The 13619-nt window shown below is 48.9% G+C and overlaps 1 protein-coding gene across 1 annotated transcript in view; it reads right to left on the bottom strand.

Moving 5' to 3' along the window:
• PREX1 (phosphatidylinositol-3,4,5-trisphosphate-dependent Rac exchange factor 1) overlaps positions 1-13619 on the bottom strand; it is a 126608-nt gene that overhangs the window by 90231 nt on the left and 22758 nt on the right. The window contains exon 4 of the mRNA XM_014543913.1: positions 2337-2441. Within this exon, the coding sequence (XP_014399399.1) occupies positions 2337-2441 (105 nt within the window). The remainder of the gene's footprint in view (positions 1-2336; positions 2442-13619) is intronic.

The raw sequence follows: 13619 nt of genomic DNA, 5'->3' as shown, positions 1-13619 counted from the left end.
CTCTATCAAAATAAACCTACGTTTCTATGAAAATTGAAGCTTTTGTTTTTTTGCGGCCCACATACACTTAAACCTTGTTTATTTGGCCCGGGTTAGCCTTTGAGTTTGACATGCTTAATCTACAGCAACTGGTTCAGGGATAAGCTCTGTAGCCAAGCGAAGCCAGTGAGCATCAGACCCAGGATTTTGGCCTGACTGTTGGGAAAGAGGAATTTTCTTTACCCTGGAGCTGCTCTGCTATGAGTGGGTATAAGTGTGGAGTTACTGAAGGCCACACTGACACCACTTGAGGAGAGCTGCCAGGGAATGGAGCCAAGGCAGAGAAAAGCAGAGTCCAGAGACACATTCCTAATGACATCATTTGAACACCCAGATGCTGCTGTGCCTAAAGCCCTCTCAGGTCTTAATCTCCCAGGAAAAATGAACCAGTAAATTCTTTTTTTTTTAAGCCAATTTTAACTGGATTTCTTTCACTTGTAATTAAATAACCCAAATAATACAGTCATCACTACCTCTGGAACCACTCTCATTAGAATCACTGCTTTAGACTAGGAATTGGCAAACTTGGCCCTACGGCCAAATCCAGCCCTCTGCCTGTTTTTGTAAATAAAGTTTTATTGGCACATAGCCATGCCCATTTCTTTACATTTTATTTATGGCTGCTTTTGTGCTATACGGGGGCTGTATGACACACAAAGGCAAAAGTATGCATTCTCTGGCCCTTTACAGAAAGTGTTTGGCGATCGCTGCTTTAGACAGATTACTCTGGCGGAGGAAGGGATCGGGCAGCATGGAGGTGGCAGCATGAAGTTCTCTTTAGCCTATGATGCACAAGGCTGAAGCGAACAGAAGAGAGGGGCAGGGGTGACGGGTCACTTACCAAGAGGAAGGCACGCACGGTGGGGATCTTGTTCAGTTCCACAAGCAGCCGCAGGGCCTTCTCGTGGTTGCTGCAATATTCCTCGTACACGCAGAACTTGTCCTTCTGCAAGACAAGGACAGAGCCTGAGACAGGTCATGGCAGGCAGAGACGCTCTGAAGTGTGCTGCCGACTAGGCCCGTGGGCCGGGGAGGAGCGGACCCTGAGAGCCTACAGAGCCGGCGGGATTTCAGGTACACAGGCTCCCACTCACAGCAGGTCTCTCAGTTCATTTCCCTTACGCACCTTACGTGCAGGCGCACCATTTCTCTCCACTAATACTAGCAGCAAATATTTTAGCAGTCGATTGCCACATCATTAGTCTTGGACTGACTTGTTTGGTGTGTGCAACAGGAAATATTTTGCTTTCAGAGAACAAGAAAAATAGGTTTATTTGCATTACGTTTATAAATTTGTGCAGTTATTCAGTGTCTAATAAGTTAATGTTCAATAAAAATATTAATTTTTATTAAAACATTCTATTATTTTATGTTAACGATTACTCATTTATTTCAGCCCTTTGTATTCAGCATGTCTCTATCAAAATAAACCTACGTTTCTATGAAAATTGAAGCTTTTGTTTTTTTGCGGCCCACATACACTTAAACCTTGTTTATTTGGCCCGGGTTAGCCTTTGAGTTTGACATGCTTAATCTACAGCAACTGGTTCAGGGATAAGCTCTGTAGCCAAGCGAAGCCAGTGAGCATCAGACCCAGGATTTTGGCCTGACTGCTGAGAAAGAGGAATTTTCTTTACCCTGGACTGCTCTGCTATGAGTGGGTATAAGTGTGGAGTTGCTGAAGGCCACACTGACACCACTTGAGGAGAGCTGCCTGGGAATGGAAAGGCAGAGAAGAAAAGCAGAGTCCAGAGACACATTCCTAATGACATCATTTGAACACCCAGATGCTGCTGTGCCTAAAGCCCTCTCAGGTCTTAATCTTCCCAGGAAAATGAACCAGTAAATTCTTTTTTTTTTTTAAAGCAAATTTTAACTGGATTTCTTTCACTTGTAATTAAATAACCCAAATAATACAGTCATCACTACCTCTGGAACCACTCTCATTAGAATCACTGCTTTAGACTAGGAATTGGCAAACTTGGCCCTACGGCCAAATCCAGCCCTCTGCCTGTTTTTGTAAATAAAGTTTTATTGGCACATAGCCATGCCCATTTCTTTACATTTTATTTATGGCTGCTTTTGTGCTATACGGGGGCTGTATGACACACAAAGGCAAAAGTATGCATTCTCTGGCCCTTTACAGAAAGTGTTTGGCGATCGCTGCTTTAGACAGATTACTCTGGCGGAGGAAGGGATCGGGCAGCATGGAGGTGGCAGCATGAAGTTCTCTTTAGCCTATGATGCACAAGGCTGAAGCGAACAGAAGAGAGGGGCAGGGGTGACGGGTCACTTACCAAGAGGAAGGCACGCACGGTGGGGATCTTGTTCAGTTCCACAAGCAGCCGCAGGGCCTTCTCGTGGTTGCTGCAATATTCCTCGTACACGCAGAACTTGTCCTTCTGCAAGACAAGGACAGAGCCTGAGACAGGTCATGGCAGGCAGAGACGCTCTGAAGTGTGCTGCCGACTAGGCCCGTGGGCCAGGGAGGAGCGGACCCTGAGAGCCTACAGAGCCGGCGGGATTTCAGGTACACAGGCTCCCACTCACAGCAGGTCTCTCAGCCTCTACTTTTGCGCCAGTTCTGCACCCATAGCCTGAGTAACCTTGCAGGCAGCAGCATGGCCCAGGGTCAAGTGTACAGACTCAAGCCAGGTGGGCTGGGCTTGAACCTGGCTCTGCAGTTCCAGCTGTGAACTTGAGCAAGTTACCTGACCTCTCCATGCCTTGGTTTCCTCACCTGTAAGGGGGAATGAATAATAGTCCCTAACTCATGGGGTTGTCATGAGGGTTAAAGGAATTAAAAATGTGAGGGTTCACCATGGAGTAAGAGCTCAATAAATGTGCAATTTTACGATTAAAACAAATGTCAGACTGTGTCACACCAATGGTGGTCTATTACACTAGGAATGAAATACAACACTTTGTTAAGACCTTCGAGGATCAGATAAGTGACCCTGCCTTCCTCTGACCTCACCTCGCTGGCCCTCTAGCTACTCCTTAAACCTGCCATGCCTTTCTACGTCGGGGCCTTTGCACTTGCCATTCTCTCCACCTGGAACACTCTACCTGGAGGCCTGGCTACTTCCCACCATTCCGGACTCGCACCTCCTCAAATGACACCTGGGCTACTCTAGCTAAAGAAGCCACTCAGGCATTTTCTATCGCCGACACACCTGTCATTTTCTTTATAGGGCTCTCAAAATCTGGATTATCCAGATTATTTGTTTATCCGTTGTCTTCCCACTTGGCAGTCAGTTTACTGAAGGCAGTGAATAAGTCTGTCTGGTTCAATGAAGTATCCCCAGATCCTGGCACACAGTAGACCCTCAATGAATTCTTGGCACACAGTAGGCCCTCAATTAATACTTGGCACACAGTAGGCCCTCAATGAATACTTGGCACAGAGTAGACCCTTAATGAATACCTGGCACACAGTAGGCCCTCAATGAATACTTGCTAATTGAATAAACTCTGCACACCTACTATGTGCTATGCCCTGTATATATGAACTAGAAGAGTCAAGACTGGCTCCAGAATTTGGGGGAACAAGTAGATCTCTGGTCACTGCCTCACAGCAGTGGCATTCCTGAGACAGGGGGATAGTTCTATTGACCTCCAGATGCCCCTAAATCCAAAGTTGGAGTCTTTCCAGCCTAGAGGTCACCCGTGGGTCATCAAATCTGTAACCATCAGTCAAGGCTTCCGGAAGTTGAAAGGACAGGAGCCTTCTTAGCAGGAAGCTCTCCACCAAGCATTCTCGGTTCCAAAAATCTCACAGAACACTGCCTCCCAACTGGCCAAACCCCAAACAAGGATGTCCTGGGTAAGGCCACTGGGCAGGGAGGGTGAAGGGCCTCCACCTTGGGCTGGGGGATGGGCAGCAGACCCCAAGCAGCAAAGGAAGGAAGAGGTGGGTCTGCAAAACAAGCAGCTCATCTTGCCTCTAAACAAGCCCCCAGTCACCCGGCTGATGGGTGGCTGCAGGAAAGAGGAAACCAAAGAGGAGAGAGAATGGGTTTCAGAATCAATCAGCTGCCCCAACACACCCAGTGCACTCCGGGGGCTCTGTGTGCACCATCTGAGCCGACGGCCTGAGCAGCAAAGTGCTCACAGCCAGAGCTGATGGCCAGCACGAGTGTGGCTGAGCATGTCGGACATGAATGAGGGTAACCTCATTAAACCCTCACAATAACCTGGCATGACAATTACTGTATTATACCCACCCACACATGGGAAAACCAAGGAAAAGTCATGAGCCCAGGGTCTCACACCTAGTGAAGGGGCAGAACCAGGATTCTCTCTCTCTTAATATCCATGCCAGCTTCCAGCTCAAGGTCACACAGCATGGGATAGGGCATGAATGAGGGTAACCTCATTAAACCCTCACAATAACCTGGCATGACAATTACTGTATTATACCCACCCACACATGGGAAAACCAAGGAAAAGTCATGAGCCCAGGGTCTCACACCTAGTGAAGGGGCAGAACCAGGATTCTATCTCTCTTAATATCCAAGCCAACTTCCAGCTCAAGGTCACACAGCATGGGATAGGGATGGGGATGGGGATGGGGTGGGAAGTAAAAACTATGGGTACAAATCTCGAGCCACAGATCCACTGACAAAGTTCCAAGGGGCACTGCAGCATAATGAAGTGCACAGTGACTATAGAACCAGACCACCTGGGTTAGAAACCCAGCCTCTATCTACTGAACCAAACCGGCTAGGGCGAAAGTAATATCTTGATCGTGGTGATGTTTTCACAGATGTCTACAGATGTCAAAACTTATCAAATTATACACTTTAAATATGTGAAGTTTGGTTTACTTTAATTCACACAGTGGAAAAAGAAAATCAAACATAGGATAATACATACCTACTATTTTTAGCTTAGTGATATGGTATGAACACATTTCTATATTAATATCTATACTTCTGGATTGTGTGTTAGTATTCCATTATATGAACATACTTTCATTTATTTAACCAAACCCTTGTTATTGGATATTCAGGTTGCTTTCAACTGTTCACGATTACAACCCACAAACAAGAATATTTTTAATGAGAAGACATGTATAATTCTCAGTTGCATAGTTAGTTAGAATATTACACTCATGACAAGAGGTCCAAATTATAATTCTGTTCATAGTCATGCACTTGGACTTAACCTTAATCTTGGACTACTGTGCTAAAAATATACACAATTGGACCAATAGGCACTGGACCAGCTCAATATGAGGAAAAATCACCCCAAGAGAAGAGAAAGAAGCATATGCTAAAATGGAAGATCAGCCTCATTATCCCAAATGCAAAGAATATATATAATCAGCCTTAATAGAAGGACAAAAGAAAACATATTTATTGCAGGTATTCAGAGAAATTCAGAATAGCTCTCCAATAAAATACTATCTCAGCTCTATGGGTGCTGGAAGCTGATATTTTGAACTGAGAAAAGTAAATTAATTCACTATTTGCAAATCCACTCCAAGAGATCACGTGTGATGAGTTACTACTTGTTGGAATGGTCTGAAACCCAGCAGTAAGAGATGGTGAATGGTGAACAAAGCAGCCAAAGACATTTCACATGGGAGGAGGAGAATGCGGATGGGGATGGGGATGGGGATGGGGATAGGGATGGGGATGGGATGGGGATGGAGATGGGGATGGGAAGTAAAGACTATGGGTACAAATCTCGAGCCACAGATCCACGGACAAAGCTCCAAGGGGCACTGCAGCATAATGAAGTGCACAGTGACTATAGAACCAGACCACCTGGGTTAGAAACCCAGCTCCAAGCTTCCTAAGTAGTGCGTGACCTTGGGGCAGCTGCTTCACCTACTTATGCTTCAATTCCCTCATCTGTAAAATGAACATAATAACAGACACCCACCCCTCACCCCCACTACCTGGGCTATTGGAAAATTAAATAACAGTGTATGTAAAACAAGGAGAACAGAGCCTGGTATATAATGAACACTTACAACATTTCAAAACACTCTAAAAGTACTAGCCACAAACACAAACTCAATCAATAGAAGTGAATTAATAGGGGGAAATGCCAAAACAAACAGTGCCACAATTATCCAAAGTGTACACACGTCAGGGACAAAAAAAACCCTAATACAGACTCCAAAGAACCACCAAACGACCTGAAGCATCGTAATACACAAGCTACATGCTCCGAACAACACCACCAACACAGTGAGCACGGAGAAACACGCACTGAGTCACCAACTACAACGCCTCACCCTGTGTCTGCAACCCACTCAGACCCTGACACACTCATACGCACAAGGGCAGGGAGGGAGAAGAGGGGACCCCAGCACCCCCACACTGCCCAAGCAGACCTTCGTTCTAATTCCACTCGTCTCCAATCAAGGACAGTGGGGATGGGTAAAAAAGTCTGGACTGCAGGAGTTCACTCAGGCACAAATAAAAAGATGTGAGGGAGGCTGCCAGACACATCTGGAACCAGGGCCTCGGCTGCAGACAGGCCATGGTGAGGCAGCTGCAGAGAAGAGGGAGAGGACTTTTCTTGTTGTAGGTGACAGGAATCGGCCTGTGTCTGGGGCCTGCAGGGCTTTACAGGAAGGGCTGGGCCCTGAATGCAGACACATGAATGAGAGCAGGAGATCCCAACCCTATGTAAGGAGCTTTAGAAAAAAAAAAACTGCTCTGCAGCCAAGGGCCGAGGCTTTCCTGGGTCTGCAGACCCTGCTTTTAGTATTGTTCAGAGGTAAGATACTGGAAGCCCCCATGATCACTACCAACATCGACCCTGCACGTTGTTAAGTGCAGGTTAGAGTGCAGACAGACCACCCAGGTTCACTACCAACATCGACCCTGCACGTTGTTAAGTGCAGGTTTTGCAGACAGACCACCCAGGTTCGCAGCCTGAGTCTGTGGCCTTGGACAAGGCACGTAATGTTTCAGAGCCTCTGTGTTCCTGTCTATAAATTATAGACAATAATGACCTCCCCGTCATAAGGTTGTTGTAAGAATTATCAGGTGAATTCATAGCAAGTGCTTAAAATCGTGCCTAGTAAGTGCTCGTTACATGTTAGCCATTGTTATTGCTGTTATTGATGCTGTGACTACTATTACCATCGTTATGATGTCAGCAAATTCATTATCACATTGGTGAGTCCGTCTATGACAGAGTGGAGCAGCAGATAGGTAGGTTTGATGGCCAAAAAAAAAAAAAAGACACAAGCAGAGTGAAGACAGAGGGAGCGGAGTAGACTCGTAGGTCTGGAGAAGGCCAGCAGGGGAAGGCACCAGGCAGACTTTAAGAATTATGGTGGGCCTCCAGCCCCGGTGTCTTACTCCTCATTCGGGCACTGCCCACCTCCCCCATCCACTCCCTGCACTGTGAGCTCCACGGGGGCAGGGCTTGCCGAGGTCACTGCTGTGGTGCCAGTGGGGACTGAAGTCCCCAGCAGAGTGCAGGCATCATGACTATTTGATGAATAAAAGCAAGAAAGCAGAAGGAGGAACTGAGAGCAGCCTGACAGCCCTCAAACCAGCCCCAGGCTCCTTCCAGAAGACCTGGGCCCACCACAACCACTGCCCCGGCTCTTCGTTGGAACATCTGTTGTTTTACTCACCCAGAATCCATTCTGTTCTGGTCACAGCCCCCAATTCTTCCCCTGAGGAATCTCCTCTACTCTCGGAGCCCACTGACCCCACTCCACTCCCAGGCACCACAGGTGAGCATGTCACTCAGGCCAAGCCAAGCAAAGCTGGGCCAATGCCAGCCCTCAAGGACTCATGCTAGAATCAATGTGAAGAGAGGCTGTCTTTGAACTGTTGCTGCTGGGCTGTCAGTGCCTGCCTGAAACACTGAGGGCACCTCTGCCACCCTGTGAGGCATCCACTCCCCTCCCCGCTACCCCTCAAGAATGAAGCCAATACAGAGGAAAGCAGAGCCTAGAGACAGACCAAGTCCTTAAAACATCAGAGGGGGGGGTCCTGGATCCAGCTATGCCTGAAGCCCGCACACTCCTGAACATTTCATTTATATGAGCCACACAGTCTTTTTGTGTTGAAGCCTACCTGAGTTCTTACTTTTGTCACTTGCAGTAAATACAGTGCTGAAACAGGCACACTCTGAACGGGGCAAGAAAATGACAGAATGGGCCCAAGCCTAGTGAGTGCCAGAGTCTCCCTGTCCATCTCCATCAGTACATGAAGGGGTTGGGACAGAAAGCAGAGACAAATCTGTGTATTGTCACATGCCAACAGCAATTAACAGGTACTGCTGGCTGGAACACTGGTGAGAAGAACACTGGTGCCCCAGGGAGCACTGAGGCAGAATGTCCTGATTGATTAGCGATGTCTGCCACAGATGCAGGAGAGGGAGTAAGTGATAAGATCGCCACAGCTGTGTCATTCCTGGTCCCCTGAGCCCCTTCTCTGACACTCTGCAATGTCAGCCTCTCCTTCAGCCCGTGAAAAGGGCTGAAGGGACCGAGAAGGGACCGAGGCTTGAGGCTTGGAGAAGTTAAATTTCGGAAATGACAACACCCCTCATCAGAACCAACCCCAGGCCCATCACTCCCGTGTCCTTTCATTGAGCCCAAACCCAGCTGTGTCTCGGGCCCGAGACCCTGCAAATCTGGAAATGCTGCTTTTGACAGCTAAGAACCCAAGTGTTCAATTTCCTCCCAGGGCCCCCACAGAGGCTTTGATTGTTTTTCCAGGAAGAAACAAACAGTTGTGCACACACAGATGTGGTGGGTAGGGAACACATGGCTGTGGATTTGGGCTGTGAAGGAGGAGAAGGGGCCAGCTGTCAGCTGACAACTTGGGGAGCGGGTCCACACCCCCAGAGAGGACTCAAGGACTGTCAGAGGTGGTGGTTGCCGTCCTCTGTACCTGGGGGGTGACACTGGCTCCAGGGAGACCCTCTGCTCTGAGCCCCTCACTTCACACCCTGAATGACTGGGACTCGGCACAGGAAGGAGTGAGCTATGGGGCATCTCCTGCAGTGGGGAGGGGAGCATGAGATCCCAGGCTCACTTTTGCAAGGGATTCCCCACCCTATCCACACAGCTGCAGGGAGAGGAGGCTCAACTGTAACTCAGACCACACTACTTCCCTGTAAAAACTCAGAATAAAATTCCCACAGGCGCTGGCCCCCATGACATCCCAGACTCCCTCCATCGCTCCTCCATTGTCTCCCTGCTCCCATCCCAAGGACCCTGCCCTTCCCCAGATCGTCCCATATCACCACCTCACAGAGGCCCACCCTGACCAGGGTCCCCAGATAAATCATAGGGCACCCAGCTGAGTTCTCATTTCAGTATTTCAGATGAATAACTTTTAAGTATAAGTATGTCACAAATACTGCATGAGACATACTAAAAATTGATTTGTCATTCACCTGAAATCCACATTTACTCAGCAGCCCTGGGTGTTTGAACTTGCTAAATCCAGCCACCAGTCCCCAACCTCCCAATGTCAACCTTGAGTAAAGTCACTCATTCTCACACCTGCATTTATCATCCTCACAGCCCACGTCGCCATCTGAAGTGACGCCTCTGTTAACTCCCTCACCCTCTGATTCTCTAAACTGTGAGCCTCATAGCAGCAGGGAGCAAGATCTGTCTTATTCAGGGCAGCGTCCTCAGGGCCTAGTACCGTGCCTGGCACAATAGGTGTATAGGACGTATTCAGGAGACTTTATCACGTAAGATGGTGAAAAAACACAAACCCTGGAGTCAAACTACAAGGACTCAAATCCTGGCCTCACTTCCTGGCTGTGTAAGGTTGCACAATGACTTAACCTCTTTGGGCCTCAGTTTCCTCACCTGTAAAGTGGGTATAATAACAGTACCCACTGTTTGAAGTGGTTAGGGAGTTTTCATGAATTCATATACACAAAGCACTAAGGGCAGGGCCCCGCACCAAGAGAACGTTCATTCAGGTCTAGTCTGTGATCACGTCAGTAGCAGTGGTTGAGTCAAGGGCGAGGGGGTGACGGATTCTCCCACTGTCCACAGAGGGGGTGGCGCCCACCAGTGGGCTGGTGTGTCAGCCAGGGCCCTTGCTGGGTCTAGTGCTGTCCTCCCTCTCCTGGAGCCTGTCCACAGAGCTCTGTGCCCAACTACAACCTCAGCACCAGATGCCGCCTCAGCAGGGAGTGAACAAGCCTGGATATGAGGCTGGCCGGGAGACACTGCCCTGGGGTTGTGGTGGACACTGTGGTGGGCCACGTGGGCCCCCATCAGGACAGAGGCACCCACGGGCCTGAGGCTTTACACACACTCCTGGGACAGCCCATGTCCAGGGACTGGGCACCGCGGGGTGCAAAGGCCCACCCCATGGCTGCAATTCCAGGAGACCTGAAGCAGAGTTCCTCCCGGTGGGGAGTGCGCAACCTCCTTTTCAGCTGCTTCCAACCACCTGTGCGAAAATCTCCAGCTTCCAGAAACCCAGCCCACAGCAGTGGCTGCTTAGGAAAAGTACGTAGTCAGCATGCTCCTCCATGGGCAGGGGGAAGCGGGGGTGACATTTCCAATTAAAATGATGGTTCTAACTTAAAAACACTGAGTCACACAGGAGAAAGCTGACTCCTTCTTCAATTGTTCCAGTTATCTCAGCTCGGTGTGATATGACTCAAACACCATCCAACAGGGTTTATCTTCCCTTTGATCTAATCGGGCAGGCCTCCGGCTCAGAACCCCAGGTGGGGGAGTTTCTAGACAGAATGTGGTAACTCAGTTTGGTTTCTATTGCATTCCTTTTTAAGGTTACCTTCTATTTTTAGCAATCATTTTCCATTTCCAATGATGATGCAAATTTCCCTTTTTAAATGTCTATTTAAGGTGGGGGGTTTTTTCAAGTAAATCTATTTCTTAAATGATAAAACAAATAATAATATGAAGGGTACCCAGATATAGCAGAAATTACAAACAGTGTACTAGTATGAATCAATGAAGTCTGGCTTTGCCATTAGGAGGGTTCAAATCCCACTTCTTCCACCTATATAGGCATGACCTTGGATTTAACCTTTCTCTCAGGTTGCTTGCCTGTTGAGTAAGCTGTCTGTCCCCTGCTATTCTTGATGCAAGGACAGAGCAGTGGACATGACAAAGTCCCTACCCTTGTGTTGCTGATATTCCAGGGGGCACAGACAAGGAACAAAAAGCAGCAAAATATCCAATGTATCCGAGGGTGATAAGGACCACTGACAAGAATAAGGGGGGGGGGGAGCTGGAAGGGCGGGGAGTGTGACAACAGAGTGGGCATGAAAGAGCTCACAGAGAAGCAGGCACTTCCATGAAGATTTCAAGGCAGGAAGGGACAAAGTCGCAGGGACGCCTGAGGGAACCGGCCCAGGCGGAGGGAACAACACCCTCAACAGGCACGGGCTCCCTGTGTTCCCGAACAGCGAGGAAGCCAGTGTGACTGCAGTGGCGAGAGTGAGGTCCCAGGAACTGGCAGGGCCTGGCAGAGTCTAACAAATCACCAAGTGCCCCAGACAACGCTGGGAGATGCCAGAGTGCTGGGTCCCATGAGCAAATATGTACATAGTGCAAATAAGCAAACATACACTGAGCACTTACTAATATGCCAGGTGCTGCTACTTTCATTAATTCTCTCAACCACCCTACAAAGTGGGTTTCACTACCTCCACTTTACAGATGAGGAAACTGAGGCATGGCCAGGTGAGGTCATTCTTCCGGCATCACAGAGCTGGGAAGCAGCAGAGCCAGGAGGCAAGGTAAGGCACCAAGCTCTAAAAAAACTCGATCTCGAGGGACCAGGCAGGATGTGTGATGGGTTCTCAAGATTCAGGGAAGGCCCTGGCCCACAATGACTTCCCACACAGACTTGAATTTCACCATCGGTGCACCAGGATTCTGATGGGAAGCACTGTCCCCGTCAATGCCCACTCTGATGCAGCTACATGAGGAGGGTCCGGGCAGTGCAGAAGGAGAAGGTATGGAGAAGAGGTTGCCTCCTGGGCAGTAAACTCCCCACCCTCTCCTCCAGCTGTCTGTCCCCTGCATCTCTGAACAAGTTAGGAATTCTGTAGAGAGAGTGGGGAGAGCTCAAGTGGACACTCAGGATCCAGAGACCCACAGTGATGAATAGTGAAACTTGCTCACCACACCTCTGAGGCTCCAGCACCAAAGTCAGGGGACCTGGGTGGCCTGGGGTTATTGGCAAACAGATAATGCACCTTGAGGACCTCTTCCCCCACGTTGGCTAAAGTATGGACTATTCCACCCTTAGATGTCATCACTTCATGGCCAGCCCCAAGAATGCCGCCTCCTCCTGAAAGCCTTCCCTGGTGCCCCAGCTGGAATAACGCCCCCGGCTGACACTCATGCAGCGTCAGCTCAGTGCCTGCCTGGATCTAAGTGCGTCACTCACATTAACTCATTCATCCACTCCTACTCACCCCTTCTCACCATCTCCAATCTACCACCCTGTCCAGGCACCGTCATCTCAGACGGCACAGTGACCTCTTCCTGTGCTCCCTGCACCTCCACAGTCCACTCCCCCTCGCAGCAGCCACAGGGCCCTCTAAACCCAAAGCAGATCACGTCTTTGCTCAGCTCAGCACCCTGCACTAGTGCCCATCTCCCCTGTGCCCTACCTTGTTCTCATGTTTATTCTGTTTCAAACACTAAGGAATGGTGATTAAATGAATAGAAAGATAGCCAACATTTTTTTTGTTAATCCTCAACCGAAGATATTTTTTCCATTAATTTTTTCTTTTTTAGAGAGAGTGGAAGGGAGGGAGGGAGGTGAAGGGGAAGGGAGGGAAAGAAGGAAGGGGAAAGAGAGAGAAACATTGATGTTCAAGAGACACACTGATTGATTGCCTCCTACACATGCCCCAACCGAAGCCAGGGATTGAACCTGCAACCCAGGTATATGCCCTTAACCGGAAATGAACTGGAGACCCTTTAGTGCTCTAACCAACACTCTAACCACTGGGCAACACCAGCCAGGGCAATAGCATCCAACATTTATTGAGCATTTACTGTGTGCCAGGAGCTGTTCTGAACACTCTCCTTGCATTAGCTCCCTCAATGCTCAATAACATCATGGGTAGCTCTAGTTTTTTACCCATTTTACAAGTGAGGACACTGAGGTACAAACAAGTTAAAACACGTCGCTGAGCGTAACACAGCTGACAAGCAGCTCAGCAGCCTGGCTGGGAGCACTGCCCTCCCAACAACGTGAGCCCGTGGCTTCCCTGAGCTATAACTCCGAGGGCAGAACTACAACCAGGCTGTGTCATCCTAGACTATGACCACCAAGACGTGATCCTTTAGACCAGCGGTCGCCAACCTTTCGGACCTCACGGACCAACTGTGGTCCGCAGACCACCGGTTGTCGACTGCTGCTTTAGAGAAGGGAGTTAGTGATGATGACAATGACTCCGTAAGCGCCAGTGTGGACCCAGAGCTCATTCTACACCAGGGTTTCTCACTATCAGCACTGCTCACATTTGAGGTGAAATAATGCTGCCGTGGGGGCTGTCCTCTGCATCAGAGGATGTTTGGTGGCATCCCTGGCCTCCACCCACTAGAAGCCAGTAGCCACCTGCCCCCATCC

The sequence above is a fragment of the Myotis brandtii genome, unplaced genomic scaffold, assembly GCF_000412655.1.
Source record: "Myotis brandtii unplaced genomic scaffold, ASM41265v1 scaffold342, whole genome shotgun sequence".
In the NCBI taxonomy this organism is placed as follows: domain Eukaryota; kingdom Metazoa; phylum Chordata; class Mammalia; order Chiroptera; family Vespertilionidae; genus Myotis; species Myotis brandtii.
Note: the sequence above shows the minus strand (reverse complement) of the source record. Positions and strands in the feature narration are given on the sequence as shown.